The 16,021-nt window shown below is 36.9% G+C and overlaps 1 protein-coding gene across 1 annotated transcript in view; it reads right to left on the reverse strand.

Annotated features, from left to right (window-relative positions):
* The window catches only part of LOC135464519 (potassium voltage-gated channel subfamily H member 8-like), a 162,128-nt gene that overhangs the window by 42,620 nt on the left and 103,487 nt on the right, over positions 1–16,021 (reverse strand). Inside the window, exons 6-7 of the mRNA XM_064741944.1 lie at positions 4,397–4,612; positions 3,427–3,584 (exon numbers count right to left, since the gene is read on the reverse strand). Of these exons, the coding sequence (XP_064598014.1) occupies positions 3,427–3,584; positions 4,397–4,612 (374 nt within the window). The remainder of the gene's footprint in view (positions 1–3,426; positions 3,585–4,396; positions 4,613–16,021) is intronic.

Below are 16,021 nucleotides of genomic sequence, written 5' to 3' on the forward strand. Positions count from 1 at the left end.
CACAAATTACAGTAAACACAATTAATGGTCACAAAAACCAGTGTTGGCCGCGAAATCCTTTGTGAGCTTGAGTCTTGTGGCAAGTGCAAACACTTTCGTTTATTCTGCGTGAAAAAAAATCAATGGCATGCAAACGTTCAATGAGTAGGGCTGGCATTATATTAGATGGGTAATGAAGCGATCGGCAATCACCATAGCAACAGAAATGGGTTACAGACAAATTCCCAGGTTCTAAATAAATCTAATTTACTGTCTGGGGAGACACTATTAGAATTACCGAAGATAAAACAGAGTTGGGTGACTCTGTATTCTCTACGACGGCTGTAATCTTCATCATCAAATTGTGTACCCGTTGCAAGATGAGCAATGCAGAGCGAAACGATTTAAACATCAAAGGGACAACACTCAAGTATATGTGAAGCAGAGAGATTACTGTGCCCCAGAAAACTAATACAACACCACAAGAGTGTTGAACAGAAAAACATTACAAATCAAAATAAAAATCGATTTTACAAAAAACTTTTAAATCTGAGATAATAGTTATTCTCTTTTATATTACACGTGTTCATGACTGTATTGCCCTTCAAACTTTACAATAAAATCAATTGGGGTGTGGGGTGGGGGTGTGGGTTGGGGTGAGGTGGGGTGAGCGTTGTTGTCATGTTTGTATGCATATTCCACCAGAAACCAAGATTTATTTGATCTCTGAGGATGTACAGCTACAGCAGTTTATCTGCAGCTTAAAGTCAGGCAGTTTGTCCCGTAAGTGCTGTGGTTTCCTGTGTCCTCAACCCAATAAAGGCCACACCAATTTAAATTGTTGTTTTACAGGCAGAATAAATCTTTTATCCAATATCGCAGAAGGGTATAAAAATAAAACTTAGTCGACTTGTGGGAAATGTGCCAGGCATTTTTTCCCGCTGAAAATATGTCTACATGATCAGAAGGAGTGAAAAAACACTAAAAATATCAAGATTTGACCAAAATAAATAGGTGGATATTCAGTTTTACTTTTGTTCCATTTTTGGATTTTTTGTTGTCTTCTCACCTGTTAAGCGTAAAATAATTATAAAACTGGTGACACCTGAGTCTTCTTATCATTGTATTCAGGGAAATGTTCAATGAAGAGTGAAATACTCATCAAATTACATCTCGGAGGCTCTGATGAAATAATCAAAATACGAATATCCGAAGTGATATATGCAGATCATAACTGTCTTTATCGGCTGAAAATAAATGCGCACTAATTATCAAAGTGCCAGAAGGAAAGTCCCTTAACTGAGTTTGTTTAAGCTTCTTGATCGTTCTCCGACACAGACATTTAAAGCCTTATCATTTGAAGTGCGTAGACACACACATATAAGCCGTCCTTCAACTTGATCGCATTATCATTGAAAGGCATTAAACCAGAATTTTAAACTTTGTATCCATCCAGCCAAATCCATGACCACCTATCTCAATGAAATACAAGATTCCCATCCTTTGTTTATAGAGCTCAGAAAATTCAATGAAACCATACACTATCAAATATAATGAAAATAAATAGTACTAACGTGTGTGTGCTTGGGGTTTAATGTCATTCTTAACAATTTTTCTAAAATAATATATGCATTAATGATATACAATTAATGAATGTTTACAGCTAAATGCCACTTTAGCTATATATTACAGCCATCTCAAGGCGAATCCAGCATGTATGATGCAATATGGTTACCTAATGGCAATTTAAGGGACAAATAAATGCAGAACAGTTGGTCCAGCTCGTAGATTTCGTTACCAAACTTTATACACTGAGATGATGGTGTTACATCAAATGATGATAATAATGCTTCACTCCAGGGCTTTTATCTGGGCGTTGGGGTGGGGAAATTCGAGAGCCTCCGAATTTCTAGAGTGTCTGAAATTCTAGAAGAATTACGGTAGCCACTATTATAACAGTGTTTATTTGTGTATGTGAGCTAGTGTGTATGGAGATATTGACTACACATAACCATTTGTCTACATTAGTTCACGCCAATGAAATCTGGGCCCAGTTTCACAAAGACATATACGATAATCGCACATACAGGACAATATGGCACGATAACAGTGACATACAAAATATCATACAAGAAAACGTGCAAATAAAATATGTCGTACGGCGCTTCGTGAAACCGAGCCCTGATGTTTATTCGTCTGTACATCGGGGTATACATAGGTGGTGAAACAGTTAAATCTTTGAGGGCAGGGAATTAGCCTATGGCATTTATTAGTCTCTGTGGTGGATGAGGTTATGAGTGAAAAGTATGAGTGGCATACACTCACATTTGAAGTCACCAAGATCATTAGAGGCTATAAACAGACATGAATACCTGCGATCCAATGGATCAGATATTGAGACTTTGATAAGAACTGGTGCAAGTATCTTCTTTACCTACCTATAATCTCCAAAACAACAAGGCAATAAAGTGCAGTCACTGAACCAACCTCCAGATATTTCTGCTGGCCAATCCCTATAACCCCTATAATAGCATCATAAGACGCACATTTGTGTTTCAGTTCATGATTCCTTAATATGTACACCCGTGTATTCACACATGAAAGTGGTAAGCTATTACAGCTTCGCCCTGAAATTTGACCCAATTAACTTAACTGGTTTAGAAGCTTAATGCGAACATAAACAGTGAGATGACGTAAAGGCCATTCAAAGAGCCACGCAAAACTGCCCAAAAGGTGTTTTCATTGATATTTTAGAATTTTTGCTGCGCCATATCCGTTTAAGAAAGAATAATACCTGGAACCCTTTTTGGGCCACATGCATGTAAGTGGTGTACCTATGAGACATGACATCGTTTTCATTGACCAATTTTGTCCTTTTCAGTCAATGGAACATTAAACATATACTTCTTTGAAATAATCTCTGATAGTTGATATGCATGTACGTGTACTTAAGGATCATTCTAATTAAGTTTTAATTGATTTGCAGGTGCTCAATATGCATGAATATGTAAAGAATGACAAATGTATAGGCTCAAAAATGAACATTCAAATATAACTGCTTTTGTGTCTTAAAAAGACAACCAATTTAAAGTATTTCTGAACATTTTTTTCTTATGTACACTTTAATGTGTCTCTTAATTCAAATATGGTTTCACACAATTTCTTCTTTTACGATAACTGTTCTTTTGGATGTCTGATACTAGCCACCGATAAGACAAACAACGCCACCCATCAGTGAAGGAATAATATCAGGGCCTGGATTTGTAAAACTTCCTAATTGGTGACGTCGGTGCCTTTTTGCTTATGTCCTTTTAAATACAGTTCAAGTCGAACACTACATAAGCATGGCATTAAGTTGCTTCAGCAAAACACATTTGCTTAAGCAAATAAATACTGAAGAAGTTTGGTGAAATATATATATAGCATAACAAAAGAATTTCTACTTACAAAATTAATGTCAAAGACATAGAGAAGGTCGAAGGGTATGGCAGCCAGGAGATCCAATAAAAACCAGCCACGGCAATAGTTTAAGGCAATCTGTCTGGGAGTAACAACGATCTGACCACTTGTGCTAACAAACGTGGTGCGGAAATTCAAGATTATGTCTGAAATGGAAAAAAGAAAAAAAAAAGGCAGAGAAATTATCAAACTATCACTTATCTCTACTTATTGATCATAAACCCAATCACTTATCTCTACTTACTGATCATAAACCCAATCACTTATCTCAACTTACTGATCATAAACCCAATCACTTATCTCTACTTATTGATCATAAATTCAATTGCTTATCTCTACTTACTGATTATACCCTCAATCATTATCTCTACTTACTGATAATAAACCCAATCACTTATCTCTACTTATTGATCATAAACCCAATCACTTATCTCTACTTACTGATCATAAAGCCAACCACTTATCTCTACTTATTGATCATAAACCCAATCACTTATCTCTACTTACTGATCATAAACTCAATCACTTATCTCTACTTATTGATCATAATCCCAATCACTTATCTCTAATTACTGATCATAATCCCAATCACTTATCTCTACTTATTGATCATAAACCCAATCACTTATCTCTACTTACTGATCATAAACCCAATCACTTATCTCTACTTATTGATCATAAACCCAATCACTTATCTCTACTTACTGATCATAAACCCAATCACTTATCTCAGTTTACTGATCATAAAGCCAATCACTTATCTCTACTTACTGATTATACCCTCAATCATTATCTCTACTTACTGATCATAAAGCCAATCACTTATCTCTACTAGCTCTGGACTGTTAGCTCTGTTCCCTAGGGTATCCTTCACATGATTTTAATGTTTTTGGCCTTTCGTTTCTCTGGGGACTGAAGTAGCCCTTTAAATCAAACACAAAAGGTCAACAATACTCACCAATGGCAAATAGAAATTCAACAATAATGTCAGCGTATATGGTCTTCCTCTCATCTGTGGTAATGAAGGCGGCGTTATAAGGCACGATGATGGCCACGTAAAACGTACACAACAATATCAACCAATCCCAAACAATCTTGAATATCCCATAATGCAGTATGACAAAGCGCGACTTCTTCATCTCCTGAACTTTGTACTCTGGCACGGACGATTTCCCTGGTATGGAATGAAACTGGAAAGACACAAGAAACAAAATAAGTTTCCACTTTCTGGAATTTTAACATTTCACATTTGAAAACTGGAGATTATACTTTACACTTGTAATGACCAAGAGGTATTGGAGTCAATTTGTAGACCTAGCTGAAAAGGAAAAGGCCAAAAAGTTTCATTATGCCTACATAAAGTTTTCAAAAATTCAAAACCGTGGTCTGCGGATACCTTTTTTTTTTGAATACTTTTTCCACACATAGTTATACAATATATATACAAGCTCTGGCAATCACAGCTACTAATTAGCTGGAATGGGGCTTCCCAATCCCTGCTGACTAGGTCGAGTGACCGAATTAACCCATTATGTTGTCCAGTCATAATAACTGTCACATTTGCCCCTGCTCACAGTTTACTCTGGATGTCATGCAAATCTCAGAAGTTCTGTGTTAATAAGTACTGTGTGATTAGGTATATGTGCTAGACAAAAGTCATTGCAAACAAGTCTCGTTGTCAACTGAGTTAATACAGTGTGACAAGGGCAGGTAACAAACCAGACTGCACAGGAATTCACTTTGAATCATCAGGGACTCAAGCACGAAGTAAACACAACAATCCTTCAACTTCGCTCTAGAAACTGGCACACTGTACTTTCACATACACACTATAGTCTTTGCAGCACAATGGTCATCAGCAACAAGTGGGCCATCTTGTCTAATACTTAACTATATCTGGTTTTATAGGTAAGGTAAAGTGCTTTAAAACATACTGGATCGATCGTTGATTACCTAGAATGAGCACCATTATACCCGTGTAAACTCACAGAAAATTACAAATTCCTTGAAAACTTAACCAGTGAAAGAAACATAAAAAATGTCAAGCAGCCATCACGAGACAAAATCTTCCTCACTACAACAGCAACAAGTGTACTCTACAACCATGAATTTTTACTACACTAGATACTTGTTATTCTATATGCCCTACGGGAAGCTCAAAGAAAGATCTTGTACGGTCTCTTCAAAGACCAGATTTATGCAAAGCTCTAAACTGAGAACAATGAAGTTAAAAGGATTCTTTACAGACGCAATTTCTCTTCCTGGAAATGATCGGCCAGCTGTGTATTTACGCTAACTTCCAAGAACTTAAGTATTTGATGATTGTCAATCTCATTGGACATGTAAAATTAGTGATCATTTCCGGGAGGCTTTTCAGAGTTTTATGGGCTCAAATAAAAACATGAGTACAATTTGCAATTTGCACCAGGGTAGCTTCTTCTGTTCCAAGAAGTCTGCAGTCTGCAACCTGTTAAAAATTGGGCCAATGAGCGTGAAAATTTTGTAGGGTCAATACATGAATACATTGCTGTTGAAATGAAAGGTCCTACTGTGAATGCAGGTTGTTTGTTGAGAGCCAAACCAAACTTCAAGCTTATACCAGATAGGATATATGCTAAAAAACAATACACACTTGAAAAAAAAATTATACACAACAAAGATGGAATTTTAGAATCTACATTAAGTAGCATTGAACAGCACATAAAAATCATTACGGGTGTAAAAAAGCAAAGTAAAAAAAACTGTATAGACTAAAATTGTAACAGCTATAAGAGAAAAAAGTGGTTCAAAAAGATATACAAAATAACATATATGAAATATCTTGTGATTTGCCATGTTGGTCAGTGACAACATCATAGTATGGCATCACAACCACTGGCTAAATTAATGTTGAGCTACTAGTGCAGCAGTAGTCAGTTAGAGGTGAGGTAGCAGTGCCACAGTCGTCAATTAGTGGTGACCTTCATGTAGCAGTGCAGTCGTCGTCAGGTAGAGATGAGCTAGTAGTGCAGCAGTAGTTGATAAGTGGTTGGCTGGTAGTGTGTCAGTTGTCAGTTAGTGGTGAGCTAGTAGTGCAGCAGCAGTGAGTTAGTGGGGAGCTATCAGTGCAGCAGTCATCAGCTAGTGGTGAGCTGGTAGTGCAACAGTAGTCAGTTAGTGGTGAGCTGGTAGTGCAGCAGTAGTCAGTTAGTGGTGAGCTAGTAGTGCAGCAGTAGTCAGTGGTGAGCTAGTAGTGCAGCAGCAGTGAGTTAATGGGGAGCTGGTAGTGCAGCAGTCATCAGCTAGTGGTGAGCTAGTAGTGTAGCAGTAGTCAGTGGTGAGCTGGTAATGCAGCAGTAGTCAGTTAGTGGTGAGCTGGTAGTGTAGCAGTAGTCAGTTAGTGGTGAGCTGGTAGTGCAGCAGTAGTCAGTTAGTGGTACAGCAGCACATCTAGCATACCACTAACACACAACTAGCATACCAATACAAAACAACTACCATACCAACACTACTCCTTTCAAAAGTCCTGAATTTTCTAATGTGCCACACTAGTGACTGTGGATATGGTAGGAAGCCAATGGTAGCCTCTACAGCAACCCCACTTAAAACATACATGCATTCCACATTGTAAAATATACTGAAATGAAATATTGACCAGCATTACTAAATGTATAGGATAACGAAAAAAATGTAAAAAGAAATTTTCCACACACTGATCGTTAATGTGTTAATTTAAAAAAACTTTGGCACAATGCACATGAAACCCCTCAACTTTGAGCACCTGTACAATGTAATGAATAGCTAGATCCACCTTAACGGTGGTTTGTAATAATGTGTAGATCATCTTTGAGTTATGAAGCATGAAACCGTTGCAGTTTCTTGTATAAAATTTAACTTGAATGACCCCTATGACATTGAAGAAAAGGTCAAGGTTGCAGAAAATCAATAGGGCTCTTCCTCATGCCAAGGGTTTAAATGTGGTGTAAATTGGGTGAAGTTGGGCTAAACCGTTGTAGAGGGAGTATGTTTACAAGCCTTTCATGACATTAAACTTAAATGACCCTAACGACCTTGAAGAAAATGGTCAAGGTCTCTAAAAACAAAAGGGTTCTTTCCTCAAGACAAAGTGAATGTGTGGTGTAAGTTTGGTGAACTTGGTTTGAACCACTCTGGAGATACCATGTTTGGAAGCTTTTCATAAAATTTATTCTAAATGGCCCCCAATTGTCTTGAAGAAAAATTTAACGGTTGTTGAAAAACGAAAAGGTTCTTCCTCATGCTAAGATGTAAATGTGGTGTAAATGTGGTGTAAATTTGGTGAACATGGGCTACACCATTCTAGGAATAGAGCGTTCACAAGAATATAGAGAGAGAGACGGTCCTCCAATATCGGCTGAAAAGTACAAAAAGGAATTTATGATTTCTGCGACTTCAGATGTGGGACTGAAGTTCTGATCACCATGACCATTACAAAACATGATATGTACACCACTATCCAAACGGGATATTGAACACGGTGCAGAAGGGTGTTACCATGTTGGCTCTATCCTATATAGACATAGATAGAGGAAACAATGTGACATCATGTATTTGCCCTAAAAATTTGTCTAAAAAAAGTGAATTTTAGAGGCTTTATTACTTTTGGTCTTTGATTACTTTTGAATCTTAAATTTTTGCATATCATTCTACAAGTTAAACAGCCTCAAAACTCCATTTCTAAGACCTGTACGACTATGATAATGAGAGGAAAACTGTGTTACTTAGTAACAGGCAAACCTTTAGGCCAAATACAGTACCACTGATTAGTGCAGCGTCCTTAATGATAACGAACAGGTCAATTATTTGCCCTAATTAGATGTGTACCTGCTGTTGACCACTGGATAGGCAATGGGTGGAAATACAATCAGTAATAAGCACAGGAGTCAATGTAATACGAAATCCAGTTGTGCTGTATATATATATATATATATATCCAGTTGTGCTGTATATATATATATATATATATATATATGATACACCCATAAATGTATATACCAATTAAGCTTACATGTATATTCTTTGTATATAAGGCATATATTATACTGCATGCAAATCTTCAACCTTTTCAAAAACTAAAGCACTTTTTTTAACGGAATTTAAGCATACAATTATTATGAAAATGGTGCCAAAAACGATTTGTTTGTGTCACTAAAGACACAATCTTCCTAAAACTGAGCACACTATTTCTCTGCAACCCCACAGTTCTCTCAGAATGTTTCAAAATGTTGGTTGCAGTTGTGGTTGAAAAGGCTAAAGAATTATTTATTTATTTATTTGATTGGTGTTTTACGCTGTGCTCATACAACAGCGGCCAGCATTATGGTGGGTGGAAACCGGGCAGAGCCTGGGGGAAACCCACGACGATCCGCAGGTTGCTGCAAACCTTCCCACGTACAGCCGGAGAGGAGGCTGAAGAATTAAGTGTGTACATACATGTATATATATATATATATATATATACATGGATATATATATATATATATATATATATATATATACATGGAACCTAATAAAGTCCATGCAGTTAGGCCCACATGTACATATCAGCTGTGTTGATTTTGTCATGAGCAATGTCCTTCAATACACAAGGAGAGTAAAACTAGAGCAGCGACAACAGTGTCATGGCTGGCACATACACAAACCAAGCAAATCAAACATGTTGTCAGTATATCAAGGCCCATGTGTACCGTAGACTATAATGTCATCAAGGCAAAGCCAGAAAAGTCCCATGATTCCACGGCTAAGTTGATATAAACAGAAATAAGCATAGCTAAAACGATCAAAAATTAAAATATAATGACAACTCTTTTTACATCACAGCTAATTTTACAGATTTAGATTTTTCACTGCATCATGAAAGTGAAAACAGTCCCAAAATTTCACAGCTAATCTGATATACAGAAATATGCCTAAAATGCTCAAAAGTTAAAGCAGCTCGTTTGCATCACAGCTAATTTTTCAGATTAAACTTTTTGGTTTATCATCAAAACAGTCAGAATAGTACTAAAATTTCACAGCTAATCTGATATACAGAAATATACCTAAAATGATCAGAAGTTAAGGCAGATCTTTCACATCAAGGCTAATTTTCAGACTAGGCTTTTTTCACTTGATCATCAAAACAAAGTCAGAATAGTTCCATAATTTTACATTTAATTTTTAAATACAAAGAAACATGTATAAAATGATCAGAAGTTAAGGCAATTCTTCTCCCAGACAGTAAACTTTCTATGCCCATGTCTATTAAAGTTAAATAGTCAAGTCAAGTTTCTTGAGATTTGTTTCGATTAAGGTACAAACACAATCCCATGCCGTATAAATGTGAGTTTCGACACTTAAGGTAATATCTCATGACCTTTATTTGTCTTTTGGGGGGTAAACTTTCAGCAAAAATACAGTTCTTAATTAGAGCATTGACTAACCTTGGTATGGTTTCAGCATTTTGCCAGAGAAGCTAGAGTTTTTAATATAAAATGAGTGGCCATTTTAAATCAAAATGTCTCCAAAACATTGGTTTATACAAACGATGAAACACGTATCTCCTTCGCAGGTAACGCAAATTGAAAAGCACCAGAGCTTCGAATATGAAAATATTGCTCTTCAACATGCATTCAAATCCTTTACAATTGTCTTGACACACAAAAAGAGATACACAAGTCTGGCAGGGATTTTAGGCATGCAGGTTTCAGGTGATTATACAAACAGGTGGACAGTTAGAATCTACAAGACAAACAGACAGAGCTTAATTCCTTCAACTTTTGCTGTATACCATGAGAACAAAACGGACACTAACAAAATATACCTTTGTTTACATAACTTTAATCTACGTTCTGGTGGGCCTCCGTGGCCCAGTCGGTTAGCGCGCTAGCGCAGCGTAATGACCCAGGAGTCTCTCACCAATGCGGTCGCTGTGAGTTCAAGTCCAGCTCATGCTGGCTTCCACTCCGGCCGTAAGTGGGAAGGTCTGCCAGCAACCTGCGGATGGTCGTGGGTTTCCCCCGGGCTGTGCCCGGTTTCCACCCACCATAATGCTGGCCGCCGTCGTATAAGTGAAATATTCTTGAGAACGGCGTAAAACACCAATCAAATAAATAAATAAATCTACGTTCTGGTACTATATACACCAAGAATAACTCGATTTACAGGCTGATATATACGAACTACAGGTATGTATGATTAGTCAAAGAGATCCAACTACTGTTTTTTCACAAAGAATAAGGATGAACATCATACTGGTGGAACTAAAGGATAAAAGCTATTGAAAGTTAACCCATATGTTTGTAATCCAGTTGGTTATAATATTGCCTGTTATCTTGTGAGACCAACAAGGCAAGAATGCTCAAAGTAATCAAATATGAAGAGAAAACCTCTAATTAGCAAGTTACAAAACGTCGACCATGCTAAACTGCTATAAAACTTTCCTAGCCAACACTTACAAGGCCACACTTAAAAGGCCAAATCTTACAAGACCCAAAAAATCAAAACTTTCTAAACTAACTCTTACAAGATCCACAAATTCACACTCTCATTAAACTCTTACAGTGTCTCCAAAATCAAAAAAGTTACTCTCTAGACACTCTTAGTGTCTCCAAAATCAAGAGTTACTCTCTAAACAAACTCTTACAGTGTCTCCAAAATCCAAAGAGTTACTCTCTAAACAAACTCCTACAGTGTCTCCAAAATCAAAAGAGTAACTCTCTAAACAAATTCTTACAGTATCTCCTAAATCAAGAGTTATTCTCTAAACAAACTCTTACAGTGTCTCCAAAATCTCTATGCTTTCTCTTACAAGACCCTCAAAATCAACACTTTCTAAACAAACTTTGAAGATCTTAAAATCAACACATGCCCTTACCTGATATGCACATCGTGCACTGCCATCACAGCAGTTGTCACTACACTTGCTGACATCAGCCTGTCCAGCGCTTATACCCTTCATAGCGCATGAGTGCCTGTTTCAATTTAGCAGGAGTTCGTGAGCCTCGACCATCTCTGTGCTACAGCCACTATAGCAGTATACTTCTCTCAGGGTTACAACAGGATCTCCTGATGTCCGTACGCATGGAGCCTTCATAATAACACCATGTCCCGGGAGCGAGTTAAACTGTCCGCGCTTGCCGCAGCGATCATTATCCCCAGCGTTAGTGCCTCTGAGGGGGGATCGAGTCAGACTGAGACAAGCTATCTGCTGGTGCTGGTAGCGAGGATTTTCCCGCGATGTGATGTAATCATACTGCGCAGCTTTAGATCTCACAATGCTGTCACGTCAATATCATCACTGTGAGCTCTAAAAGCTACATCCTAACAGCTCCTTTATTAATAACTGCATGCAGTCAAGGCTGCACTTGGATACGTCCACACTGTGACAAAAATATACATTTATGGCCGAGCAGGGGCAGGAATGTGACAAACGATTGACAGGTAGCACTGTTGTGCTACAAGCACTTTAGGGTAGACAGACTGACAGCTCCTGCCGTGTTTTAAAGACCTATAGCTGCATGTGGTCAGAAAGAATGATAATCCTTTAGCCATACACTTCAGATCTTCAGATCCAATGTCACATTTTTGTTTATTTTCCTTTTATTCATAAAGTTAATTCTCCAAATAAACAAAGGAATTTATTTCATGATTTTTGAAAATGTGTTCATAAAAAAAAATCTCATGAAGCCCGGAAATTGAGTAATAACTGTTAACATATTCAGGTGCTTAAAATTTATTATTTATTTATTTGATTGGTGTTTTATGCCGTATTATTAATATCTATATCAAATATTATGTTATATCGCTTATACGACAGCAGCCAGCATTATGGTGCGAGGAACCTCAATACATACAGCACTGTTCTATACAGCAAATAAACTCACAAATTGATGAAGCACCTTAAAATAAATCACAATTACTTTATCAAGCCATTCATCAGTTTCTCCTTGGCTCTGTCTGCCTACATATTTACCTCGGCGACGTTCAAGATTTCTGTATAAAATCTACCTGTGGTAGCAGTGATGTAAAGCAATCGTAGGGAGCAAGGCTTGCCCTGTAAAGAGTATATGCCCTGTCCATCACCTAAAAATTGGAGTGTGTTGTATACAGCTATCCAATCAAAGGACTGAAGCGACACTTTCCCCCTGGATTACCATACCTGGGTCAACATGACTATTTATTTGTCAGTTCACATTAAAACTACAGACAAGAACAGTCATGTTATCCCTTCAAAGTATAAAATCGTTAGATCTAAGTTAAGACGCTTGATTGTATAGGTGTTGAGTGCAGGACTTAACGATCGCTACTGTATTTAACAGCACATGCACCAAATCGAAACCTCATGCATATTCATGTGTGATCAGCAAGATTAATCACGCCTATTTGAGACTTGACAGCTAATGATTGCGCAGCGATTATAATATCGTCACTTTTTAATCAATGAAAAGAAACAGTGTTCATGCACACAGCTATGAAATTGAATATGCTGTCAAAAGTCAAAACATTGGTCTCAAGATCACAAATAAATCTTAATTTTTCGCAATATACTAAAAGGTGAAATATATGACTTCTCAGTTTGATTGATGTACATATACCTAAGCATTGGCCGTAACACTGTATTAAGCTCAATTAGCAGTGGTTCGAATAGAATTGCCTAGGACAGGAATTCAGAGATTTATTTCATTATTTATATTTCATTTATTAACTGATTTTATTTTTATTTAAGACACTGTTTCAAATATTTTACCAACGTATACTTGACACTGTCATATAAGGCTTTTAAAGCCAGTGAGGCGCAATGACCCAGGAGCATTTTACCAATGCTATTGCTGTGAGTTCAAGTCCAGCTCATGTTGGCTTCCTCTTTGTGGGATGGTATGCCAGCAATAACCGTATGGTCATGGGTTACCCCGGGTTCTGCCAGGTTTCCTCCCACTATAATGCTGGCCTCTGTCGTATAAGTGAAACAGTCTTGAGTACAGCATAAAACACCAAATAAATAAATAAATAAATAGAGCTTAAGTGTGAGGATGATAAGACAGGGGAGGGAGGGCCTGGTGAAGGTTCTCCAATAACAAAACATTAGATGGATGTGCACTCTGCCCCTTTATAGTACTGTGTAATGTTATAATAGAACATCTTGATTACCATGTAAAACACCAATCAAATAAATAATTATAATATAATATACTTTCATGAACAGTTGCAATGAAAGCACAAATGAGACACATGTTTTGACTCTCAATAACTTATAACCTAACATGGTACAAGCTTTGGATACTGATTTCATTCATTCGCAAAAACCATTCCTTTCTTAACTTCTTTCCAAAATCGTTGAAAACTGCTGATGGCTTCTCTTTTGTATGAATCCGTCTAAATTTCATACTTTATAAATACTTTCTCAGTTCTTTGCTGGTTTTTGCGTGAAAAGCTCTGCCAAATATTCCTGCGTACACCAATTAAGTAAGTACACAAATTAAACTTTGTTTTGTGAACTTGACAGGCGATTATTGATCTGAAACATTAACGTCCATTTTGGTTGATGGCTAGTCTGTTTCAATTTTTAGTTTTCAGAGAGAATAAAAATAAAACGCTGTCAGATGCGCCATGTTCGAGAAACCAGAAAACAATGTTGTATATGTCATTCCTACACCACAAACATGGTTAAAAGGTAAACCATGGTTTGGGTTACGTAAGTGGGAAATTTGCATCCCTGGCTTATGGAAATAGCTCATATCTAATTGGTTAATATTAATATTAATGTTGGCGCTTTCAAATTTTTAGATGAGGTGGTTAGCACGCCAGCGTAGTGCAATGATCCAGAAGCCTCTCTCCAATGCAGCCGCTGTGAGTTGAAGTCCAGCTCATGCTGACTTCCTCTCCGGCCGCACATGGGAAGGTCTGTCAGAAACCTATGGATGACTGTGGGTTTCACCCAGGCTCTGCCCGGTTTCCTCCCACCATAATGCTGGCCGCCACCATATAGGTGAAATATTTTTGAGTATGATGTAAAACACCAATCAAATAAATAAACAAATCAAATTTCTCAATATATGCGATTTGCTTACTATGAACTACAATAAGTCTCTCGTACAACATCATAAAAATAAAAAGATACATGCTTTTTAAACTTCATGTGAGATACTTTACATATGCATACAGCCTAGCCTAATTACTCAGCCATTCACATATGAAAGGTAAATTTTCAGCGCAATTCATCCACATTTAAAATCAGATTTTGAAGACAAAAACTGCATTGGTTGGATCAGCCAATTTCAAGGCTTAACAAAAAAAAAATAATTTTATTATATACTGCTCATTAAAGACTCATAGTTGTACGAGGGTTCAATAATAATAATAACAAAGAAGTCATGACATCACCAGGTAAATGTAAAATATTTCACAAGCTTTGGATCCACATGCCGGGATCATTATCACGTGACTAACCACTTTATTCCAAAAACATAAATGGTGTATAGTGGAATGATTAAAAATACAGGAGCCAATCAATGGCAGTGTTTACCTGTAACCACGCTATTACATCACAGTACAATTAGAAAGTCATAAATGGTTATGGAAAAATTATAATGGTTTATAGTGGAGTGTTTATATATACAGGAGCCAATCATTGGTGGTGTTTACCTGTAACCATGTCATTACATCACAGTGCAATTTGAATGTCATAAATGGTTATGGAAAAATTATAATGGTTTATAGTGGAGTGTTTATATATACAGGAGCCAATCATTGGTGGTGTTTACCTGTAACCATGTCATTACATCACAGTGCAATTTGAATGTCATAAACGGTTATGGAAAAATTATAATGGTTTATAGTGGAGTGTTTATATATACAGGAGCCAATCATTGGTGGCGTTTACCTGTAACCATGTCATTACATCACAGTGCAATTAGAATGTCATAAATGGTTATGGAAAAATTATAATGGTTTATAGTGGAGTGTTTATATATACAGGAGCCAATCATTGGTGGCGTTTACCTGTAACCATGTCATTACATCACAGTACAATTAGAATGTCATAAATGGTTATGGAAAAATTATAATGGCTTATAGTGGAGTGTTTATATATACAGGAGCCAATCACTGGTGGCGTTTACCTGTAACCATGTCATTACATCACAGTGCAATTTGAATGTCATAAACGGTTATGGAAAAATTATAATGGTTTATAGTGGAGTGTTTATATATACAGGAGCCAATCATTGGTGGTGTTTACCTGTAACCATGTCATTACATCACAGTACAATTAGAATGTCATAAATGGTTATGGAAAAATTACAATGGTTTATAGTGGAGTGTTTATATATACAGGAGCCAATCATTGGTGGCGTTTACCTGTAACCATGTCATTACATCACAGTGCAATTAGAATGTCATAAACGGTTATGGAAAAATTATAATGGTTTATAGTGGAGTGTTTATATATACAGGAGCCAATCATTGGTGGTGTTTACCTGTAACCATGTCATTACATCACAGTGCAATTTGAATGTCATAAACGGTTATGGAAAAATTATAATGGTTTATAGTGGAGTGTTTATATATACAGGAGCCAATCATTGGT

The sequence above is a fragment of the Liolophura sinensis genome, chromosome 4, assembly GCF_032854445.1.
Source record: "Liolophura sinensis isolate JHLJ2023 chromosome 4, CUHK_Ljap_v2, whole genome shotgun sequence".
Taxonomy (NCBI): domain Eukaryota; kingdom Metazoa; phylum Mollusca; class Polyplacophora; order Chitonida; family Chitonidae; genus Liolophura; species Liolophura sinensis.